General features: G+C 41.4%; 1 protein-coding gene across 2 annotated transcripts in view; it reads right to left on the bottom strand.

The window, feature by feature from the left end:
- TBXAS1 (thromboxane A synthase 1) overlaps positions 1–21,711 on the bottom strand; it is a 243,912-nt gene that overhangs the window by 147,412 nt on the left and 74,789 nt on the right. For both annotated transcript variants that reach the window (XM_082778122.1, XM_082778123.1), the window contains exon 4: positions 6,357–6,409. In XM_082778122.1, the coding sequence (XP_082634248.1) occupies positions 6,357–6,409 (53 nt within the window). The remainder of the gene's footprint in view (positions 1–6,356; positions 6,410–21,711) is intronic.

The raw sequence follows: 21,711 nt of genomic DNA, 5'->3' as shown, positions 1-21,711 counted from the left end.
AGAAAAAAAGGGCTCCCGGTCTTGGATTGCAGACCTGTCTTGGACTGCAAGAGGCTACAGTGACAAAATGAAAGCCAACCTTCACGGAGCAGACAAGCTCAAGTTGAATGGTTCTTGTGGGAGGTCATAGTCCACATGCAAGATTTTGTCCGTGGCTAAGAGCTCATTAACGAACACTTTCCACATTACTAGTACACTGAGCATCACTTTGCAATGTCCCAGAGACCTAAGTACATTTGAATCATGCCAGAATTAAACTAGTCAACTAATTCACTATAAATTCAGCCTATAAACTGCATCCCACAGGTCTCCATGCACAGAGCTTAAACCCTTCACAACGATTAGGCAGCAAACCTATTATAACCATAACAGTAACACCAGACTCCAATTCCCAAAACAGTGTGACATGCCACCTTTTGAGTAAATCTCTAGGCTTCAGTCCCACAAAAGGCTATGTTTTCATGACCAATTAGCTCGAGAGAAAAAAGACTGGTGATGATATACCCCTAAGTAACTCACAAGTTATTACAGCAGCTTGATTTAACTATTGGAACTAACTGTAACCAGTGCCTAATTATGGCTAAGTGTGAGGAGTCGGATGGAGATGTAGCACTGTAGCGTGGCACTAATTTTTAGCCAGGAATATCATTAGGCTTGTGTTCTTCTTAAAAAGACTTTTAAGAATTAGCTAATTCCAAAAGTGTTAATTAAAAAAGTAGTGAGAGGGGAATCCGAGAGTTTAAATTAAGAATATTAAGATTCCCCCATTGTTCAGTCAATTTTTGAGATAATCTCTTCCATTTCAGAGAGAACAGCTAGCACATTACACAGAGGAACAATAAAATTTTCTACATGCAAACTGCTGTCAAAAGAGAGGGTGGAGAGGGGGAAGAAATATTTTTCTCCGCATTAACTTCTTTGAGCTACAATAAACCTAGGTGTTTGTGTGTACCAACAGCAGTTACAATATTTTTCAAGCACAAATGCAATTGTTTCTTTTACTGCCCTGATTCATCAAGGTAGATAAACTTCTGCCTAACTCAAAGCACATTGAGTAGCACCATTGACTTTAATGGGATTGCTCCTGTGCTCAAAGTTAGGCACATATTTAAAGGTTCTCCTGTACGGTGTCTACAGCTTGCAGGTATTTAAAGGAAAGAGAACTAATTCAGAAGAGCAGTTCTAGGTGTGATCAACAATCCAGCAGAGTCAAAGAGCATTATCACAATAGATAAAGAAGGAAATAATGTGAGAAAAATAAATAAATCTTGACGGGTTATGAAAGACCCAACTCTGGTCCAAAAAAAAATAAAAATAAATGTATTGCTCTAAAGAAAATAAAAATCCAGGCAAGTGAGGCTACCAAAAATCTTTATTAGATTAAATGTGAGACAGATTATGAGGAGCTATAGATCAGAAATAGAAAGCCTGTTTTTCTTCCCTCCCCTATGCTTGCCCAGGAATGATTTTCTCTAACTGAAATACGAAAAGTAAATTGTTTAAAATATCAAAATAAATGAAGGACCACAGGAGAGGTGGTAAATCCGTTAGAGCCCCAGTGTAAAAGAGGAAATCAAGCAGGATAAGATTGTTTCATAAAACTAAATTATTTCTTTACATGAGTCTTCAGAGACAAAGATGAGAATACCCGTCCCAGGATTACTCTTCCCACATAAAGCAGAATAAGGTTAGAAACCAAGAGGTAAAACACAACAATAACAACAACAAAGCAAACAAACAAACAAAGATCAAGTTTGTGAAATTAAAATGGCAGTAAAGAAACTGCTTCCTCAAGTAAATTAAGTGCATGATGAAGATATCAGTTGTTCCTTGCAGGATGAGATCCTGCCCCAGTCCACTTTAGGTTCTCAATGTGGTGTTGGAGGAGGCATAGCTGGTAAGGATAACAACTCATGACAAGCTCCAGATTTCCAAATCCCAGAAAAGCACGTCCCTGTACTGTACACAAAAGGGGAAAGCTCCAGACCTCTGCAGGGACTAACCAGTGTGCCTCAGCCCTGATGCAGAGGCCAGGAACAGCAGTAAAAAAAGCCCGTGTCTTGTCCACTGCCATTTGGCTCTGGACTCATCTGCAGAAATGCTAACTATTGCCATCTGCAGCAACCATTTCTGGGGGGGGGTAGAGGAGAAGTCAAGCATTAAGACAGAACAAACTCCAGCTGCATAGACTTCTGAAAAGCTGTCAACTGCCAGTGTAGCTTATCATCACAACTAAGCTCTGGACACATTTCAAGTTAATGACTGACTCCATGATCTATCCTAATCCTTTAAACCAGCCAACCATTTAAATGACCAGACTCGATCTTGGTTCCAATAATGACCTATTAGAAAATCATTCAAGGAATATTAGGAAGTCTTTAAGGAAAAACAACACCACCACAACAAAAACCAAGCAAACAAAAACCAACAAACAAAAAAGATCAGACAATGTGTAATTCCATAAACACCTTAAGATAATTTTCTACACTATTTTAAGTTGCTTTCTGAATATTACTCTAAAAATGTACTGAAGTAACCTGATGCAAAACAAGATGCTCTTTTTATGGGAGTAGAGCTCCATTCACATCGGTGTTTTCACAAAGCGCTTCAGGAGTGCATGCATGTACCCATTTGTCTACCTGCACCTTGACATCTTTCTGTGATGCTGTGCTGATCCTGGGATGCTTGCGCTGGTGCCCAGCAGAAGCTCAGCATGGGTAGATGCAATCTGGTGCTGGTGGTTTTACTGGGGACTGAGAATGGCTTACAACTGGATCTCATCAGAAACAGTCTCCATAATTCCTCCCCGCCATCAGAGAATGCAGATTCTGAGCTTGTTGACTCCCTTTAGCAGTACACAGCCCAACAGCCCTGGACTCAAACTCCCTGATTGCCACCTCCTTTCTAAGGTTGGTTTAATCCAAGAACCCTATTCTTTCTTGTCTTGGACTCATCCCTTTACCTCTTCCTTCTACATTGTTCTTGTCATCATTAGCACTTATTCTACTACATAGTTGGCCAGACTTCTCACAGCAGGTTGAAGCTGAGAGTTCAAATGAATGAAGAGCAAGAGTTGGATTTGATCTGCTGCAAGCTGTTTCAGATGCAAAAGGACATGAAGAAAGAGTATCACCCCACAAATTACATTGAATTTCAATCTTCTGTTCTTACTCTTTGATTACATAGAGTGAGGTCTATTTTATAAACTTGTATACTCTTCCCCATGTCCAAATATATTGCTATGGTTGAAGGCAGAATACATTCAGTCACCTGTTTTCTTGTGGCTATATTGTATTTTCTGATCATTCACTGCTGGAGTGTTGCTGGGCCAAGAGTCTGTTACTTATTTTGGCACTATTTTCCCACTCCAAATCATTAATACTCACTTACAGCGTTGTAAAGTCATAATAATGCAACTGCACTAAGTGGTTACATGAATACAAAGTGTGTATACAAAGTAAAGTCAACTCAGCCACTACATCTCTGCTAATGTTGTAGCAATCACTTTTCTTACTCTATCAAGTATGCTCGTCCTATTCATTTCTCATCAGAAGTTCTTTGTTTCCCTGCCTCCTCTTACCACCTATTTCTCACCAGTAGTCAAAGCCTGCAATTGAAATGGAACAACTGGATATTGTAGGGTGAAAACAAAGCATCAAAACAAGAGTACATCCAAAAAATAAGTGACAGAAATCACTAAGTTCCACAGAAACCAAGAGTAGATTGCTTTCCAAACAGGATGTCTTTCACTTTTTTTTTTTTTTTGGTATGGGAACCAGCATGTACAGAGATTTCTTATATAGAAGGTGCTCCAAAATATAGCTGAACCAAAAACTACCATTCTGTTGCATGATCTACTCAAAAACTACGCTAGTGGCTTGAATTCCCTTTGTTCCAGCTCTGCTTTTGCACCGAACGAGAGCTGTTTGTTTCCCGCTTGGCCTCCATCTTGAGCCACCTCTATATGAAATCAGACAGTTTGCACAGCACACACACACATCCAAAGACAATTTGCATTGTCTCTCTATATAAAAGAGTAATACCATCACCTCTCCTTTGGATCAGCACACGGAAGCGAAAGAAAAAAATGCTTTTGTGACCTACAAAAGCCTTACTTGAAATAATTCTCTACGACTTGAGGCCTTTTGGAATGGAAGGGATATATTGTTTTGACTTGATTAAAGCTGAAAAGTTGATTTGACATCCTGTTGTCAAGGAAACCAATTCACACACAAAAGAAAACAGTTGTGATGGTATCATTCAGACTATTCAAGTGACCTTAGAAAGAAAAAAAAGGCTTCAGTTCCAAAGATTTGTATTCAACTCACTTCACCACTGTAGAAATAAAGATCATTGCTCTTTATGCTTATTGGAAAGCAGTTTTCAATCTGGAAAAAGCAAAATGCCACATCTTCTTCCAACTGCCAGATCCAATACTTCGCTGGGGCCGTGCACATAAACACACCTACCATTTACTGCCTATTTCAAAGAACCACAGAAAGAATCACACAGATGCACAGAGAAGGAATTTCTTTAATTGACAGGACTGTGATATACACCCCCCGACACATACACACATCTATTGAACACCAGCTCAACAAGTAAAGTTTGAAAATGCTTTCCTTCAACTACAAATCAAGCTTACCTCAAGCACAGCAATGTATGAGCCTAGCTTCGTTTTCCTGAGAGATATCAAAAGCAGTATTTATTCTCTGCCAATATCCTGGATCCCTCACGAATTAAATTTTCCAAGCACAAAATAAATGGTATGCAGTTATGCTCAATCTGCTTACTCCTCCTACCTACTGGATCGCAGGGAAGCAGAGCTGTCCTGGCTGACCACTACCACCACCATCCAGCTTTGCAGCCCATGAGGTGTCCCAGAGGTTTCATTCCCTGTCAACTGGGTAGATGGGAGAAATGAAACTTTCTATCTATCCACTCACAGACAGAAATTACACACCTCTTTCTCCCATGACATTGCCTCTGCCTGGCCAAGTGAACAGACAGATGACTAAATAGCAACTTGTCTCAAGTTCAGCTCAGAAAAAATAGGCATGATATTAATAAGGAGGGAAATACACTGAGCAATGAATGCCACTGTTCTTGCATTATTGTCATTTAAGGGCATCACACCAAAGGTCACAGAGATAATAAGCCTCAGTCCTTTTGCATTTGTTACACAACATACAAATTGCCACAGTGTTAATGAATATATTTCTCCATTCCTGGCCAGCTAAGACAATGTATTATTTCCTCTTAGACAAGTGCCTAACCCTTGGAATTCATTATTTCTACTGCTTCTTGCAGCACTTTGTCCTTAGGGCTGAGCATAAATGCCACAAGAAGGCTGTGACTGGAGCATCAAATGCTTTGTATGGCTGAGTCTGACTTCCTTTTGATAGAGCTTTTTTGGCTGGAAGAACGTCCAAAGTGTATTTATAGTATTTTTAAACAAATACATACACTCTTTCATATATGCTCTTTTACAGAGTTTCATAAAACTCCTGGAGAACACAGGACAAAAATTTGATCTTGTCTTTACTTCATGGACATTGCTTGATACTTATCTATTGAAGTAATAATTATGCTAGAAACACCAACTCACCAAAACAATAGAAGTTACCGTGAAATAAGTGCATTTCCACTTAAAGCAATAACAGGAAAGTAGTTCTCAGAAAAGGAATAAAGATCACAGAAATGTGGAAGTGCTGGATGAAGAAATACACTTAAAACCTCTTTACTCTGAATAACCTGCTAAGGGAGCACAGCTGAGATATAGAGAAATGAATGCCTCATTTCTAAACTGTACTTCATTGTATTTTAAGTTTAGTATTTTTGCGTAAAGATAGCCAGCTATAGCTGAACCAAATTCACACTATTTCATAAACTAGGTTTTTGGTTTTGTTTGTTTGTTTGTTTTAAGACATTAAATTATTATTTCTGATCTTTGCATAAATATAAAGAATACATTATAATATGTTGTAATTATATGTATATATGTTGTAATTATTTAATTATAAATATAAAGAGAATATTGGTGCTGGTAGCTTTGTATAGTTCTGAAAAAAAATAAACTTTAATTAATAATTAATTAAATTAATATATATATTATATAATTAATAATTAATATTGGAAAGGAGTCCAGCACTAAATGCTGAACTAAAATAAACCAAGGCTACTTTCTGCATGTGATCAAACAGCCTCTACCTCTATCACCCAGACTGAAATACTGCACTTTGCATTTCAATGAGCATCTTATTGTGGTATATTCTCCTCTCCCACCCAACAAACCCAAACCAAAGCAAACAGCAAGACCCACAAAAGCAGACAGCTGAAGGTACAACTAAGCTTACCCACAAACAGGTCCATACTCCTTTATGAGCTTTGTATGGTTTTCCCAAAAGCCCTGGGTAAAAGAAAAACATCACAGTATTTTAGAACAGCGCTTAACAGAAACCCAGAAACCCTGTTACACAGTATTGCTAACACTCACATCAAAGCTCTGAACCTCAACTAAGAGAGACACTGCATTAGCCGATAATCTCATCTTTCTCTTATTGTCCATCTCTGAAAGGAGAGTCTACAAATGATGATTGAAGGAAAAGGAAAATCTGGAAAGCCATTAATATGTTTTCAGAGCTTTACAATCTGAAATATGTTACCATTTCACAATATTTTTGATTAATTTCATGATCAGAGTCCTGACTCATAATCTTATTCTGATACGTGTGTGGATGGAAAAACTGACATAGAAATTAATAACAGAATAAGTATGACTTATAACACACTAGAGAAACAGAGGGAATGTTGAAAAGGTTGTGGGTTGTTTTTTTTGTTGGTGGCGGTGGGGATTTTTTTTTTTGAATAATGTAACTAAAAACAAAACAACCCAGCAAAATTGGAGTTTAGCACAAGGCAGTCCCCTGGGAGATTCTGCAGAATAGTAAGCAGATGTATTTTAACAAACTTTTAGAATTTTCACTGTGTTTCATTTTCATAATTGATGAAAATTGGTATCCATTTATATAAACATGTCTGCCTCTGTGCTAAATTGTTACTGTCCTAAATGAATTTAAATTGATTAATCTGAAAGAAGGTGTGTAAAAATTATCCCCAAAAGCGAATATAAAGAAATCTGTTTTAACAAAACTGCAATACTTGAAAATCATCCTGCATTGTGTTTGTAACTCGTCTTTGGAAAAATAACATATTTGACTGCATTAATCTGCATTTATATTAATTCAAGGAAGGCTATTATGATCTATCTTCATTCTTTGGAGAAAACTAACAAAATAGAATACTTAGGCCTGATATTGAAGCTTACTTATTTTTAAGACATGCTAAAGAATGTTATCTAGAATGATATGAACCGTTATAAATACATAAACCACAGTCATAAATAAACAAGACCGCGTAACCTGTTAATGCACTGAGAGCATTTTACCACACTAAACAAACAAACAAAAACTCTGGTAATCAAAGGTGTTTGCCTCGCTTATCACCCCTCAGGTGTTAACTTAAAACCCAAATAAGCAAACTACGTGGCCCAGCTCATCGGCCCACGCTGGCCACATTGCTCAGGAGAGCATCCCCAGCCCACATGAACACACCAGGGCAGCATGTGAGGTAAAGCACGGCGGTGGCATGGCAGAACCAGGCCTGTGCTCAGCCCGCTTTCCTCCTGGCCTGGGCCTTCACCAGGGAGGGAGACCCCGAACTGCAGCCCAAGCCCCCTGGCTAAGCTTTGCCCTGGACCACGAGGAGACAAGCACATATTGCCCCCCCTGTATCTACCAGCTGCTCTCTTTATTTACAACACGCCTGTGCTTTAAGCAATTCAGTGAAGAAACCTTCCAGAAATCTGACTTCTTGGAAGCACTTCTGGCTTGCTACTGTGGCGTCAGGCAGAACACGTTTCAGAGCAGGCCTGTTAACCAGTAACTGCTCTTCCACCTCCAGGCCTCCTAAATGATTGCACAGAGTTAAAATTAACTTATTTACCTATTTTCCTCCCTCCACAAAGTGAGAAGTGCAAACCTGCAGGATAGGAGGAGGAAGGGAGTTGAAAAGTAATGAGGAGAGACCACAAGAAAGCACCCTTGGGAGCAGCAAAAGCCCCTGTTCCCCACAGCCCTGGTCACTCGGATGTCGTGCCCTGCTGTGCCTGTCCCCACCAGCCACTCTGTCTTGGCCCTGCTCTGAGGGCAGGTACAGTGTGGTGAGCACCCAGCTGCACATCTCACCAGGTGAAACACCAGCACATTGCATGTGAGGGACCCTGAGAGGTGTCGGGGGCCAGAGCATGGCCAAGATGTGTGTGCATCCCTGTCTGCAACACAGCGGGACAAGACCGGGGATGTGGTCCGGAGATGCTGTTGAGAGGGAAAGAGAAGGTGAAGGAGAAAGGTGGAGGGGGAAGAAGAAAGTGTTGATGAAGAAAGCCTCATTACAGTTGATAAAAACTTCAGATTTTTTAGTGTTTCTTTTTTATTCAGTTATAATATGCAACTATAAATCAAAATCAACAGCCTTATCTGAAGTCCCTGCAAGATTTTTAGGTAAAGCCTGGCGGTGGCATGACAGAACCAGGCCTGTGCTCAGCCCACTTTCCTGGGCCAGGGGACACGCCACATCCACAAAGCCCTGACAGATTTACAGCATCATCCCTGAACATGGCTTCCAGTAGACAGGTATCTTGAAAACCTCCACTTGTGAGTCGTGTTTGAAGTACAGCAAGCCTCATAACTGCTACTGGCAACTTTTATTATTATTATTATTATTATTATTATTATTATTTTAATTTCTTTTTAAACACTAGCCACTGTTAATCTCCTCCAAGGGTCATCATTGCAGGTTTGTCCAGGTTTACAGTTGCAATTGTACTTAATGCTTACAGGATAACTGAATATCTGACCAATGCCAGCAACTGTTCTAGATGAAAATGGAGGTAAGAGACCTCTCCTCAACTCCCAAAGACCACCCAGTGGGTGAGCACAATGATGAGGAAGCAAACTCAGAAATTGTGCCTGCTGGACATGTACCCAGTGGTTTAAATGGCCATAAGTCAGGAGCTAAAATGATGCAATGTGGGGGTTAGGGAATAGAGAACAGGGAAAAAATGGAAACAGATGTTTTTGGTTCTTTTCTTTTTTTCTTTTTTCTTTTTTTTTTTAATAAAAGGAAAACAGAAAGAAACCAAATAGCAAAACAATGCACTATATTATGAGATGACACCATGCACATCAGGAGGAACTATAGCACATTAAACAGAGATTGGTAACAATGAAGTGTAAAAACGTAGTAAGTAATGCTGTTCCAAGACAGAAAAATCACTTGACCTTCTCTTTGTCTGGAAGCTGCAGAATATGAATTGTCATCATCAACAACAACTCAGAGAAGGGTTAGGGCAGGGCAGGGAGGAACGACTTGCTGCATGCGGCTCCTACAGCGAGGTACCAGCTTGATGACAGTGCATTATCAAACAAGATAATGCAGGAGTACGAAAAGCTTTTTTCCCCTGAAGAAAGCATATTTTATAGCATCTGGTACACCATGGAAACAGCAGCTCAAGTGGGCTGACTGCTGCACACCCAGAAGGCTTCTTTGTTTACATGGCTGGCAGTTGCCTCCCTACAGGGAATTTGCATTCTCCCCTTCCTTTGAGCATGCATCATCGGCTGCATCTGTGGGCAGAACCACTCGCAAGGCCAAATCCTGCTCTTAGGGATGCAGATGCAACCCCTATGGAAGGAAAAAGGATTTGAGTTTGCATCAGCGGGAGCAAAATCTGGCCTCTGCCAACCATCTATCTCAAGACACTGGGTACTGAAACTTCAGCCTGTACAGCATGCAAATCAAAGGGCTTCAAAAAGGGACTGGGGGGTGCTCAAGTACCCCCATCCCTTTTTTCAATAGATTCTGCCATTCCAAGATGGATCCTTCAGCAATATCCTCCTTATTGCATATTCACCTTGCTAATGCCTCACAGTCTCAAAAATCTGCAGCAGTCATCTTCCCTCCTTGCTGAAAATGGGTGTAGGCACTTAGCCAAAGTTTTCAGAAACATCTAGTAGCATTACGCATTTTAATTTTGGGGGTATCTAACACATAATCATCATAGAACTGATTGGGTTGGAAGGGACCCTAAAGATCATCTAATTTCAACCCTGCCATGAACAGAGATGCAACTCACCAGATCAGATTGCCCAGGGCCCTATCCAGCCTTGAACACCTCCAGGGATGGGGCATCCACAATCTCTCTGGGCAGCCTGTGCCAGTGCCTCACCACCCTGAGGGAAGAACTTCCTCCTTTCCAAGCAGGGCCTCACAAGGACAGAGTAGAGGGGGACAATCCCCTCCCCTCCACTTGCTGGCCTGTTTATGCAGCTGGTCTAGGCTGCAAGCGCACACCACTTGCTCATGTCAAGCTTTTCATCCAGCAGAACCCCCAGGTCCTTCCCTGCTGGGCTGCTCTCACTGGGTTCTCCCAGTCTGTACTCACGTCTGGGATTGTCCCAACCAGGTACAGCACCTTGCACTTGGACTTGTTGAACCTCATTAGATTCACAGGGGCACACTTCTTAAACTTGTCCAGGTCCCTTTGGATGGCACCCCTTCCTTCTGGAGTATTGAGTGCACCATTCAGCTTGGTGTTGTCTGCAAACTTGCTGAGGGTGCACTTGATCCCACAGTCTACGTCATTGATAAAGATATTAAACTGTGTCAGCATGGGGCTTATCAGACTTATTTTCAGTAGTTGCTCAATACCTGCAAATCTCATGAGCTGAAAATAAGGACTTATGTGACTTTAAGCTTAAACTTAAGCTTAAGGTGACCCAAAGTGCATGAAAGATGCTTTGTAAAATTTCAGCTTGCTGCAGCTGGAAAATAAATTACACGAACGTAGCTAGAGTCTGTAAGGGTCACTAGATAAAATTGTTTCAAGGGGACTACATTGCTGGTATCCAGAAAACGCTCCTGGTAGTAGCTCAAAATATGGACTCTAGAAGTCAATACCAGAATGCAGCAAGGGCTACTAAGCAGCAATGTGCATCTCAACCCTGACCTTAAAAGAGCACTGGGGCTGGGAGCAAGGTGGTATTTGCACACGTGAGCACCTCCTTGCTTGAGGATGCCAGTGGTGGTGTTACCTGATGTGTTACCCACTCACAGGGATCCGGACAGGCAGCACCAACTCATTTCACTTAGGTTGGTTCACCCCAAGGCCCCTTGCCAAAACAGCCTGGATTCAATCCTGTGACTTGGAAGCCAAAGATGTCACATCCCAATTAGTAGTCCCATATATGCTCCATCCCCCACCCTCACCTCCCTGTAGTCAGGAGTGATGTTCTGTTTCACTATGATATTAGCTGAAATACCAGTGTTTGAGCACCCACACCTCCTGTCAAGAGAAAAAAAAAAAAAAAATCTATACACTTACTTATAGTACATAATGGCAATGAATGACAACATTTATAGATGGGATTTTTACTATTCAATGGCCTTTGTGTGCCTTTTTTCCTTGGACCACTTGTAAGTGCTAACAGCCTAGTCCCCTAATCAATATATAGATATATATTTTTCAAAACACAAGCTAACATTTAATTAGAGCAAACTGGTATCTGACTGCAGCCCACTTTGAAGGAATGACCCCTAGATTGTACATCATCTCCAGTAATAACCCCAGTGAAAACACTAGGATGCCAGCAGATAAGGAGGAGAACAGCATGAACTTCTAACCAGCCTGATTTCAAGCCATGTACATAGTTTGTTTCTTTTGATCGTTGCCCTTAATAGCTGTCCTTTGTGTGTAATTTGGTTTAATTTATGTGTATGCCATTTCGGATTTTAAAAAACACATATAGCCCCTTCCAAATTTATTAAAAGCAGCCTTCCTACCCTTAATAGTTATTAAGAGAGGTTAGTGTTATGTAATTAAGTTAATCCTCATCTGTAAAGGCTAATTAACTGAACACTAATTGAATCTGCATATGAAAATGTGGACAATGTGTTCTCATTATATAATTTGTTTGGTATTTAGTTCAGGTAATTTTTTTAATTGTATATTTTCTTCTTTTACCTTTTCAGGTCTTAAAGGAAAAAAAAAAAAGTTGGCAGGTTCCTGTTTGTGTGCTGTGCTAGCTCTTGCCATCTTCAATGAACAGCTCGCATATCAGAGTCTGGAAAACCTGTTCAAGCTCCTTGGTCAGAGAGGCCAGGGGCCTCAACTCCTCTTTTTGATGACTGAGTCATCTCAAAGGATCAGATGGCACAATACACTTCAGTCATGCCAGTTCCCCACCCCACAGCCTGCACACACGACCAGCTCAAAGCCATCGGGGCAGTTTTGGCAAGGCACTACCCTTTCACCCCCAAAGATCTCTTCCCAGTAAAGTCCCAAGGAGAAAACAGCTTCTTCCTGTTCTCCTCTGCCTGGGTGTGCCTGCATTACAAAGGCTAGACATGTTTTGGACCCTTTTCAGCCCTTACTTGAGACATTTACAGTTTAAAACAGTCAGGTTTCCAAGAGGGAATTAAGAAAAGCACATCATCCTTCCTGGTATTTGCTGTCTCTCCCCATTAACCAGGTTAATGGCTGATTCAAATAGGCTGGTAACTGAAGAGACAGCGGGAGAGAAGGGAAGCCAAGCAAGTAAATACACAATTGCAAGCCTGACCTCAATAGCATGCAGGATTTCTCAGTGCATGGAACACATGCAGTCCTCAAATTTTCTCACACGCACCACTACTTGTTTTAACATCTAAGTTGTAAGCCCCAGCACTGCCTAAGAGGCATGGCTGCACAGAGCAGCTGCAGTTGGTTAACATTCCCTTGTGCACCACTTCTGGCCCACTGGCAACAACCTGGCATCCCTGCTTTGCCAGAAATACCTAATGGAAGAGCATCAGAGAGAGGAATGAAAAATTGGATACACCCTGTGTATCCTTCTTTGGGAAGATAACACATTTTGCAGGTAAGAGTACTTTGGAAGATGTACACATGTTGGTAATACATTCGATCTGGGGCATACAGAGAAATTAGTATGGACTTTGATGAGGAAAAAGAGTACAGGCATGAAAGGAGGAAATCCATAAGTGTCTCAGGGGTCAGGCTTGGGACAAACTTTGCTCAGTGTTTTGAGGACTTGACTTCGGCAAGGAAAGCAGAGAGACTTTAGCCAAGTGTGCTCATGATTCTGTGGTGAAAGACATCGTCAGCAAATAGATTGAGACTGCAGATCAGAAGAACTGGATGAGCTGAAGAACCTGAACAGCAGCAATGAATGAGAGCCTTTACTTCAAAGCAAGACTTCATGCCCTCAGAGGGACTACATTATCTCCAAGACTTTCTGCAATAACAGATTGTTTGAAAACGATGGAGAAGGAAACCCTCAGATAGACATATCAACCACAGGATAACAATGAACAACAAGCATGGTGAAAAATATAATCGCAGCAAATCTGGGGTATGCTTTCTCTGGAATGCTGCATGCAAATCTGATGAGCCACATTCAAAAGGAATGAATTAAAAACGGAACAAGTCGAGAGAAGGGTTACAAGGATCCTCGGGGAACGGAAGGCCTGTCTTACAAGTAGTAATTAGGAGAGTTCATTTTAGCAAACCAAAGGTTCATTTTAGCAGACCAAAGGGAGGAGATATGCTTGCTGTCTATAAATGTACTGGGAGTAATCATCAGGGAAGGAAAATATCTATTTAATATAAAGGCCTGCATTACTAAAAGATCAAATGAATATAAACTGGCCGTAGATAAATGTTGCTAGCAATTAGATGAAAGTTACAGACTCTCAAAGTAGTAAGATTTTAGAACAGCCTCGCAGCCAGAATACCGGAGGCAGGAACCTCGAGGAGGGTTTTGATGCAGAGGACATGGCTGGATGGGAATACTTAGAAAAACAGAGTGAAGGATCAATAACCCAGCGCATCTATTCTGGTCCTACACTCCTTAAGGTGTCATACAGCCACTTCCAGAATAAAAGAGCCTCCTCTCTAGTGAAAATTTTATATATGCACAGTGCAATCACATTTCTAGTTGATTCAGCTTAACTTTCCAAAGCATTCCCATGTAGATATGGCCTCAAACATAAACTTGGCCTGCTGCAATAAGATTTTCACTTTCCTTTTGTCTTTCTACTTTCATTCTCATTTCACTTTACAAAGTTCATTTCCACAACATCTCTGGGATGGTAAGTGCCCATCTGCCACAGGTGGGGAATTGGACGTACACGAGATTAAGCAATTTGCCAAATGCCATGCAAGAAGTCAATGGCAGAGCCAGAGATGAGTTGCAAGTTCCTCAGTCCTTCTTGATGTCTTACAAACCCATTCCTTCTCTGCCACTGAAACACAGACAGCATAGATAGAAATGAGATAGGAATATCAACAAATTTGATCTATTTCTGAACATTCAGACATATCACATGCCTGAGGCTTCAGAGAAAAGCAAGAGGAAAAAAACAAAACACCACCAACAAATACGCAGTTAACTCTAAAATGTTTTAAATAGGTTTCTTCCTCACCCAACTATTAGCTTGGATTCAATTACTCTTATCATAATATGCATAGCTATAAATGTAATTAGTCATAAAATTACTCAGACCCCCAAATTATTCCAGCTGCTGTATTTGACTCCCTGATTCTTGCAGTGATGAATTCTCCAGACTGATTACACTGGCAAAAGTCATATTTCCTTTTATCTATTTGGAAGTTGTCTGTCATTAGCTTAGACCTTGTTTATATCTGCTGTAGAGCTGTAATTGCAACTTTACTATTTTTATTAAGACTATTGTCTAGATAACATATAAACCCGCTTGGCCCTTATTTTATTGAATAGCAAATGTCACAGAAGACATCTATGCAAGCTTCTGGGAACCTTTATCAAAAACAGAAAACATGTTATTATGAAGACATGTACAAAGAGAAATACAATTTGTGCAATGTTTGTTCATGAAAGGCTCTATGAGGTCTTACAGACAAACGGCAATTTGTGATCCTGTGATAAATATACATTTATAAGAAGTAAAGAAATTGGAAAAAAGAGAGAGAAATGAATGATGGATCTCGTTTTTACTAGACTGTGTAATTTCAACTAAATCTCTTCTAAGTTGCACTCAGTTTGGAAAGAAGACAATTCTCTCCCACACAATAAGATTTTCTCTCTTCTTGTACGTAATTCCACTGGATCACTAACTGTCTTTGTTGCCTTTCTTAATATTACTACATCCTCAAATTACAACAGGAATACAGAGAATTACAGTGCTCTCTATAGGAGGGAATTCATTGTGCAATAGAAGACCATTGCAATGTGTATTTTCACTGTGCGCTCAATGGCTCTCAGATGGATTAGCGTAAGCATTCAGCACATCACTAATGGTGAATGAGTTTTATTACTTTTCTTTGCTGGCCTCCCTTAAGAGGAGCAAAACAGCAATTGCATGATCTAAACAAATGAGAGCTTCTTCTTGGAGGACAGACAGGCAGACATGCCAGTTAAATCTAAGGGAAACAAACATTTGGGGAATACTCTGACAATGCAGTACTGTTTTAGGGGGCAACAAGTTGGCATCTGGAGAAATGAAAGTTGACTTCTTTCCCAAGAAAGGGAGGCAGGGACTCTCTTTTCCTTCAGGTATTTTCTGTACTACAGAAGAGTGTTCCCCTTCTCAGCTCCAGCAATAACAGATTCCTCTAGGTTATGAAAATGTCATTTTTCAGGATAAAAGGCATTAACCAATCCCATTGTGCAACAGTTTCTCTTTGGAACCACAGAGGGCAAACAGACTGAAAAAAAATACTGGAAAAGTTACACATCCATATGCAAATCTTATTTCTTCATCTACAGAACTGGAGTCACAGTGCTTAAGCCCTTTTCTGATTCAAACTCTGGGCTATCTCATATCACCTTAACTCACTAGCACCCAAGCAGGTATTATTTAGACAGGTGGGTTTCAAGAAAACCCTCAGCTTTAGGAAGCAACATTACTCATTCAGTGGGTGATAATATCTCAGCCTCCTCAGAGACATTTCCCTTGCAGAGGGCCAGGGGTCTCTGCTGTGGTTTATGAATTGATTATAAAAATCAATATCACTTAATTATCTGTAACCATCAAGTCTGAAACTATAAAAAAAATCCGAAGGAACTAAAGATTATCACAAGCTCCATCCATGTTCAGCTCCCAGATTTTGATCATATGTTGTGCCAACTCTAGCACACAAACCAGTGCCCAAATCAAAGCACTGCACTGCACGCAGAGTATTCCATCAAAGGCAGAGAGCTGGAAAGAGCATTACATGTGACACATTAATCATGCCACTTAATGCATTACTGGAGGATAGCGGGACTACTTCCGTATTTTAACATAGCTGGACAAGCCCAGCTTCCTCTTGCTGAATTCCCACCTTATATGGATGCAGGCTCTCAAGCATGAAAGCAGAAAAATGTCCCTATAGACTGCAGTGCCCTCTGATGCAGAACCAAGCATGCTGCTATCTGTAGCTTGGACAAAGCCATTTTTGCTCCTATCTATCATATGGCACCTCTGGAAAAGCCACGAGGCTAAGGGCTGACAAATCAGCTTGACACACACAAGCCCCAAGGTGAGCCCATACGTTCAGCAGGGTACAAAGGGGCATGTGGCTGCTGAGCTATGAGCATCTTTCACCCTAGCCATGTGAACAAACACTTTATGTGCTCCATCCTGCTCCCAGACACACAGTCAACCAGGTAGGACAGCCTTAGCCTAAGCCACTACAGACAGAAACGTGTTGTGAGATCCTATGCAGAACGGAATAGTTTTATTCCTTCTGGAATAAGACAAGCTGCAGCCCCAAAAGCCACATCAAACCACACAGTTGACTTTTTGCCTAGCCTAAAATAATTATTTCAATAAAATCTCCTTGTTTTCCTAAGGTAAGTTACTTTTCACGTTCTGTTCTGAAGCCAACCACTGTTCAAGACCCAAGCCACCCAGGTGGTAGCTGGTGGGATCCAAGCACAGAGAACAGATGTACTGGAAAGCCACACTGGGCCTCCCTGGAACAAGGCAGACTGAAACACACAGTGCCAAGCCCAGCACAGGCTGGGGAGAGAATCAGGGAGAACAGCAAGAGCTGGGATAGCACAAGGAAACTACACAGGAGGCTTCAGTGGAGCAAAAATTTGGGATGGATCTCACAATCAGCAAGGCTAGGACCCAAAGTGAGCACAGGGCACCACAACAAAGGCACAGTCATAACTTTGAGTGCACCTTGTCAATCTGTCCAAATATATATATATTTTTTGAATGAATGAATGACACTACACACCTGCAAATAGCAGGTATTTTCCACAGAACTGATGCATTTAGCTGCCCTGTCACAGCTGCTTTCACCTGCACCCAGAGGAGAAGAGAAACACTTGGCACCCCCATTCAGTGGCCAAAAAATTGGATGCCTTGGCACAAGGCACAAAGCTGAGAGCAACCACTGCTCTTCCCTCTCCCTGTGAGTTAGCTCTGTTCCCAGAGGGCCAGGGCACTGACAAGAAGTAAGTACTTCCTGGGACAGGACACAACTCTTCCATTACACCCTCCCTGTAAAGCAACAACCTGGAGGGACTGTAGAGGAAAACGAGGTGCAGGGAACAGCAGCATAAGCAAGCTCCTGATGAAGACATCATCTCAAACTGAGAACCGTCTGCTCTTGCACTGTGCTGCATTTCTTACGGATACAGTACCAAATTGCCATCCCTGACAGAGCTGAGGGTTTGGACATTCCTGGCTCCAAGGCGGTCCTATAATGCTCATCAGCAGTTCCAAGGTAAGGGCTTCCTCCTGCAGGTCCTCAAAGAAAAAGGGAGTACGATCTGGTAAACAGTAAGAATCCAAATTTATTGATATTAGAAAGACAAATTCTGTTTGGAGTTTAGACCTGAAATAATAAGCTGCAACGTTAAGATATTATGCTAAAAACTTAACCTAACATCACTGTTATTCTCTGGTTTGTCCTCCAGAAAAAGGGCTGGAGGAGTCAATAGTAGAGAATAAGGCATCTGCTTGTGCCCTGGGAAGTAAAGGGGCATCCCACTAGACCACTGAGGGAAGCAGGACACCCTACCAAAGCTACAAGGAAGCTCCTGCTGATAAGAGAAGTGGCAGAAGCTTGCTCTTTACTAGCCAACCTCTAAACCCAGCCCTTGGACAAAACATCAGGAAATGCCACAGCATGACCAGAAAGTGAATGGACTCCTGAATCACTGTAAGGCCCCTGAGGGTTTTCATAAGGACAGGACAGTTTAGGGCTGCTTATACTCCAGGGATTAAGTTGTTTTTTTGTTGTTGTTGTTTGTTTTGATTATTCTAAAAACTTGGCCTCTTCAGAAGTCTTGGGTCAGTACCTCTTTTTAATTCAGATGCAAAATTATGGGGTCAATCTGGAATTAAAAATAAAAACCAAGAGTGTAAGAATCTATCCCTCACTATCCCACTAAATTTCAGGCTAAAACTGTTGTGCTCATACACATATATTAGAATTTCTATATGCTCATTAAGAACAGCCCCAGGTTAATTATATGACAATGCAGGATGCCAAAGAGAATCATATCCTCCAGAACACAGACAGCTATCTCTGCTCCTGTGGAACAGGTTATTTCTAGAGGATGACAGATTAAATTCAATTAAATCTACAGCTTTGATGCAGTGGCTTTAGAGCAGGGTTTTCCTCTCTCCCCCAAATCTTTAACATAGTAGCTGGACATTTAGCTTGGTTAGGCGCCAAAACCTTTGCTGGGTGTAAAGAGAGAGGCAGGAGGAAGAATGTTAACGGCCTCTTTTTACAGTAGCCAGTTGTCGGAGGAGGTGGGGGGAAAACAAACCACACGGAAAACAATTGCCAATTGTTTGACCATTTAAAAATGGGTCCCAAAATAGTCAGCTAAATTGTTTCACCCGGAGCAAAATTACCCATGGATACATATGCATGCACACAAAAACAGCATCTCTTGACGCAGTGCTGATGGTGACTGCAGTCAAGGAAGAAACATTATTACATTCCACATGGTGAAAAGACCACAATGCAGTAATTATTCTGAAAGGTTTTCACAAAGCACAATTATTAAGCTAACGTTATCCCATTATTGTTTGTTGCTATGGAGATAATATGATCAATATATTTTCTGGATTGATTTTTTTAATACTACTAGCACATTTCACAACATAGCAAGATTTAACTCAATGCATTAACTGATTTTAGTTTATGATTGGCAAAGTCTTGAGGCAATAGATTGCAATCCATCTCACGCCTATTATTCTATCAAGACACTTAATGTCAAAATCTCTGCTGCAAAAGCAAGTTTTCCTTGTTGAAAATGAGAAAAAGGATAACAAATTTCTCTGAAGAGAGGCAATCTTTTAAACATGAATTTAACACTTATTCATATTTTTTTCCAAAGCCAAACAAAAATAACCAGCCTGACTAGGGAAGGAGCGGAAAAGCGAGTTGTGTTTGAACTCTCAACTTAAGATGCTTGTTTATTCCAGCGGAGATGTTTTGAGCCATTATCCTCCTCTGTGTAACGTAAACTGTTCCTGCAGCAACAAGAGGCTCTGAGAAGGCAGCGGTGGTTGAGGTGCTGAGCAAGAGCCCACTGGATGCAAATGCAGCTTACAGCCTTGCCACAGCCTCTCTCTGCAGTCTTGGAGGAGTCGATCACTAGCTGCTCCCATGGCCAAAGACAGCAGACACTCGGCTGTTGGTCTCAAGGGGTGGTACAGAAAAACTGGTGTAGCCAGAGCCCTCAATTTCTTCACCTACAGAACTGCCAGAACCTCTCTTCCAGGTCTGCCTCTGCAGATGATGAGCTTTTTGCAAATCAAGCAACTACTGCTGTGTTTGGACAGTGGTGAGCCTGCAAGAATCTGAGTCTGTCAGACCTTTGGAAGGCAGTAATACAGTACGTTAAGAGGCTTCGGTTCTAACAAGGTTGTTTCAGCCAGTTACCTCTCACACAAATAGCTGAGCTCATCATTGTGTGAGATCTCAAAGCCTTTTAACATATATTTCCCACAGTTGTCCACAGAAGGATTTTCACTGGTTTTTCTCCCCCCATACGACTGTGGGAATAGTAAATTCCCTTCCCCTCAGTTGCAGAGGTGAACATACTTTTGTCAGCATGGTTTATGCTCAAGCCAGAATTTACAAGTGCAGAGTACTAAACATGGGGTAATTAAATAAGAGGAGTTATAGCAGCACATGAAGGTAACAACACCTATTAACTTAGGAGAGTCATGCAGTTAGACTTTTAGGTTCCCGTGTTCCTTTAGCTGGATTAGGCACCAGTATATGAACTTTGGCCACAGTGTGTACAACCGCTTGCATAAAGTTATTCATTACGGTAATTCCACCTTCTCCCTTCCCTAAAGGCATCAGATTGGGTGGTCTTGTCTGTCTACTTGAAGTGGGCTGTGGCCCAGTAATGTAACTTTTGGACTGAATGGAGGGAATCCATCAGGAATGATCATTCACAGATTAAATTTGTTGCCTGTGCAACACATCTGGCTCTTCTGGCCCAGGGGATAAGTAAAAGAGTTAGGAATTCACATTCACATCCCACCCCCTACAAGATCGCCGTGCTGCCACTAACCCAAACAGAGGCAGGGATTGTTTATAAGCCACCTTTGCCCTCCCTGGCCTGCATGGCATAGATCATTCTCTTCCATCATGTTCCTGAATGATGCCGCTTTTATCAAAAAGCCTCTGAACTGCATGGACATGTGCTACAGTGTACGAGACAAGCACATGCGTTTAGCTGCTTGCCTTTGCACCTTGTTTACTGTTATGCTACCTTATAAAGGATTTTTCTGCCAGACAGGGTTTAGAAAAGTAGGTAGGATGCTCATTCAGATGGGCTATTGTCACATGAGCAGCCTTAAAGGCACCATCTGCTAGTTCACTGGCACAGCAAAGCATTGCTTAGTACACATCATTGTTTCCAATATAAAGAAAAACTTCATTTGGTTCAAACCACTGACTACATGCTGTCCCCCAGAATGAATTATCACACAACTACACAGAAATTGTGCAAAAATAAAAACTAATTTAGCTGTGGTCAGTCAGGGATATCAGTTTTGGTAACAAGAATGATAAAATTACATTCCCAAGCAACTAGTCTCAACAACAGATAGACAGCACCTCTGGTAAATTGGCTGCAGGCCTGGTTTTCATGCTCATTTGTATTGAGTAGAACCCACCAGTGAGACCTGTTCACCTCAGTGCTGGAGGAGTAAGATAGTTAGCAAAAGTAAAGCACTCAGTGTCCTGCTGTGTGGATGGACACTAGACACACTTTGCTTAGTTACATTCTGTAATTGCTATGTATCATCTTCTAGTCAGATTACATTTTTTTATTATCATAATTTTTTTTATCAATCCAAGTCCCAAAAGGTATCCACAAGAAAACTCACTGTTACTCCACGACACAAAGATCAAACTTTGCTGTTTGGCTGGACTCACGCATAGTGGAGAGCCGTACAGCAGCAAGGGGCACCACACAGAGGCATCCCCCACAGCAGAACCCTGCCCCTAGAGCTCAGCCTTGCCAGCCCAGCTGGCCTTGGCCACTATGCTGACCCAAGCTGCTCTAGAAAGGTACTGGGGTCCCACAGCTTCACCTTCCTCACTTCTCTGCACATATAAACGCTGCTTTCGCGAGAACG

The sequence above is a fragment of the Aythya marila genome (assembly GCF_965140915.1).
Source record: "Aythya marila genome assembly, chromosome: 1".
In the NCBI taxonomy this organism is placed as follows: Eukaryota; Metazoa; Chordata; class Aves; order Anseriformes; family Anatidae; genus Aythya; species Aythya marila.
Note: the sequence above shows the minus strand (reverse complement) of the source record. Positions and strands in the feature narration are given on the sequence as shown.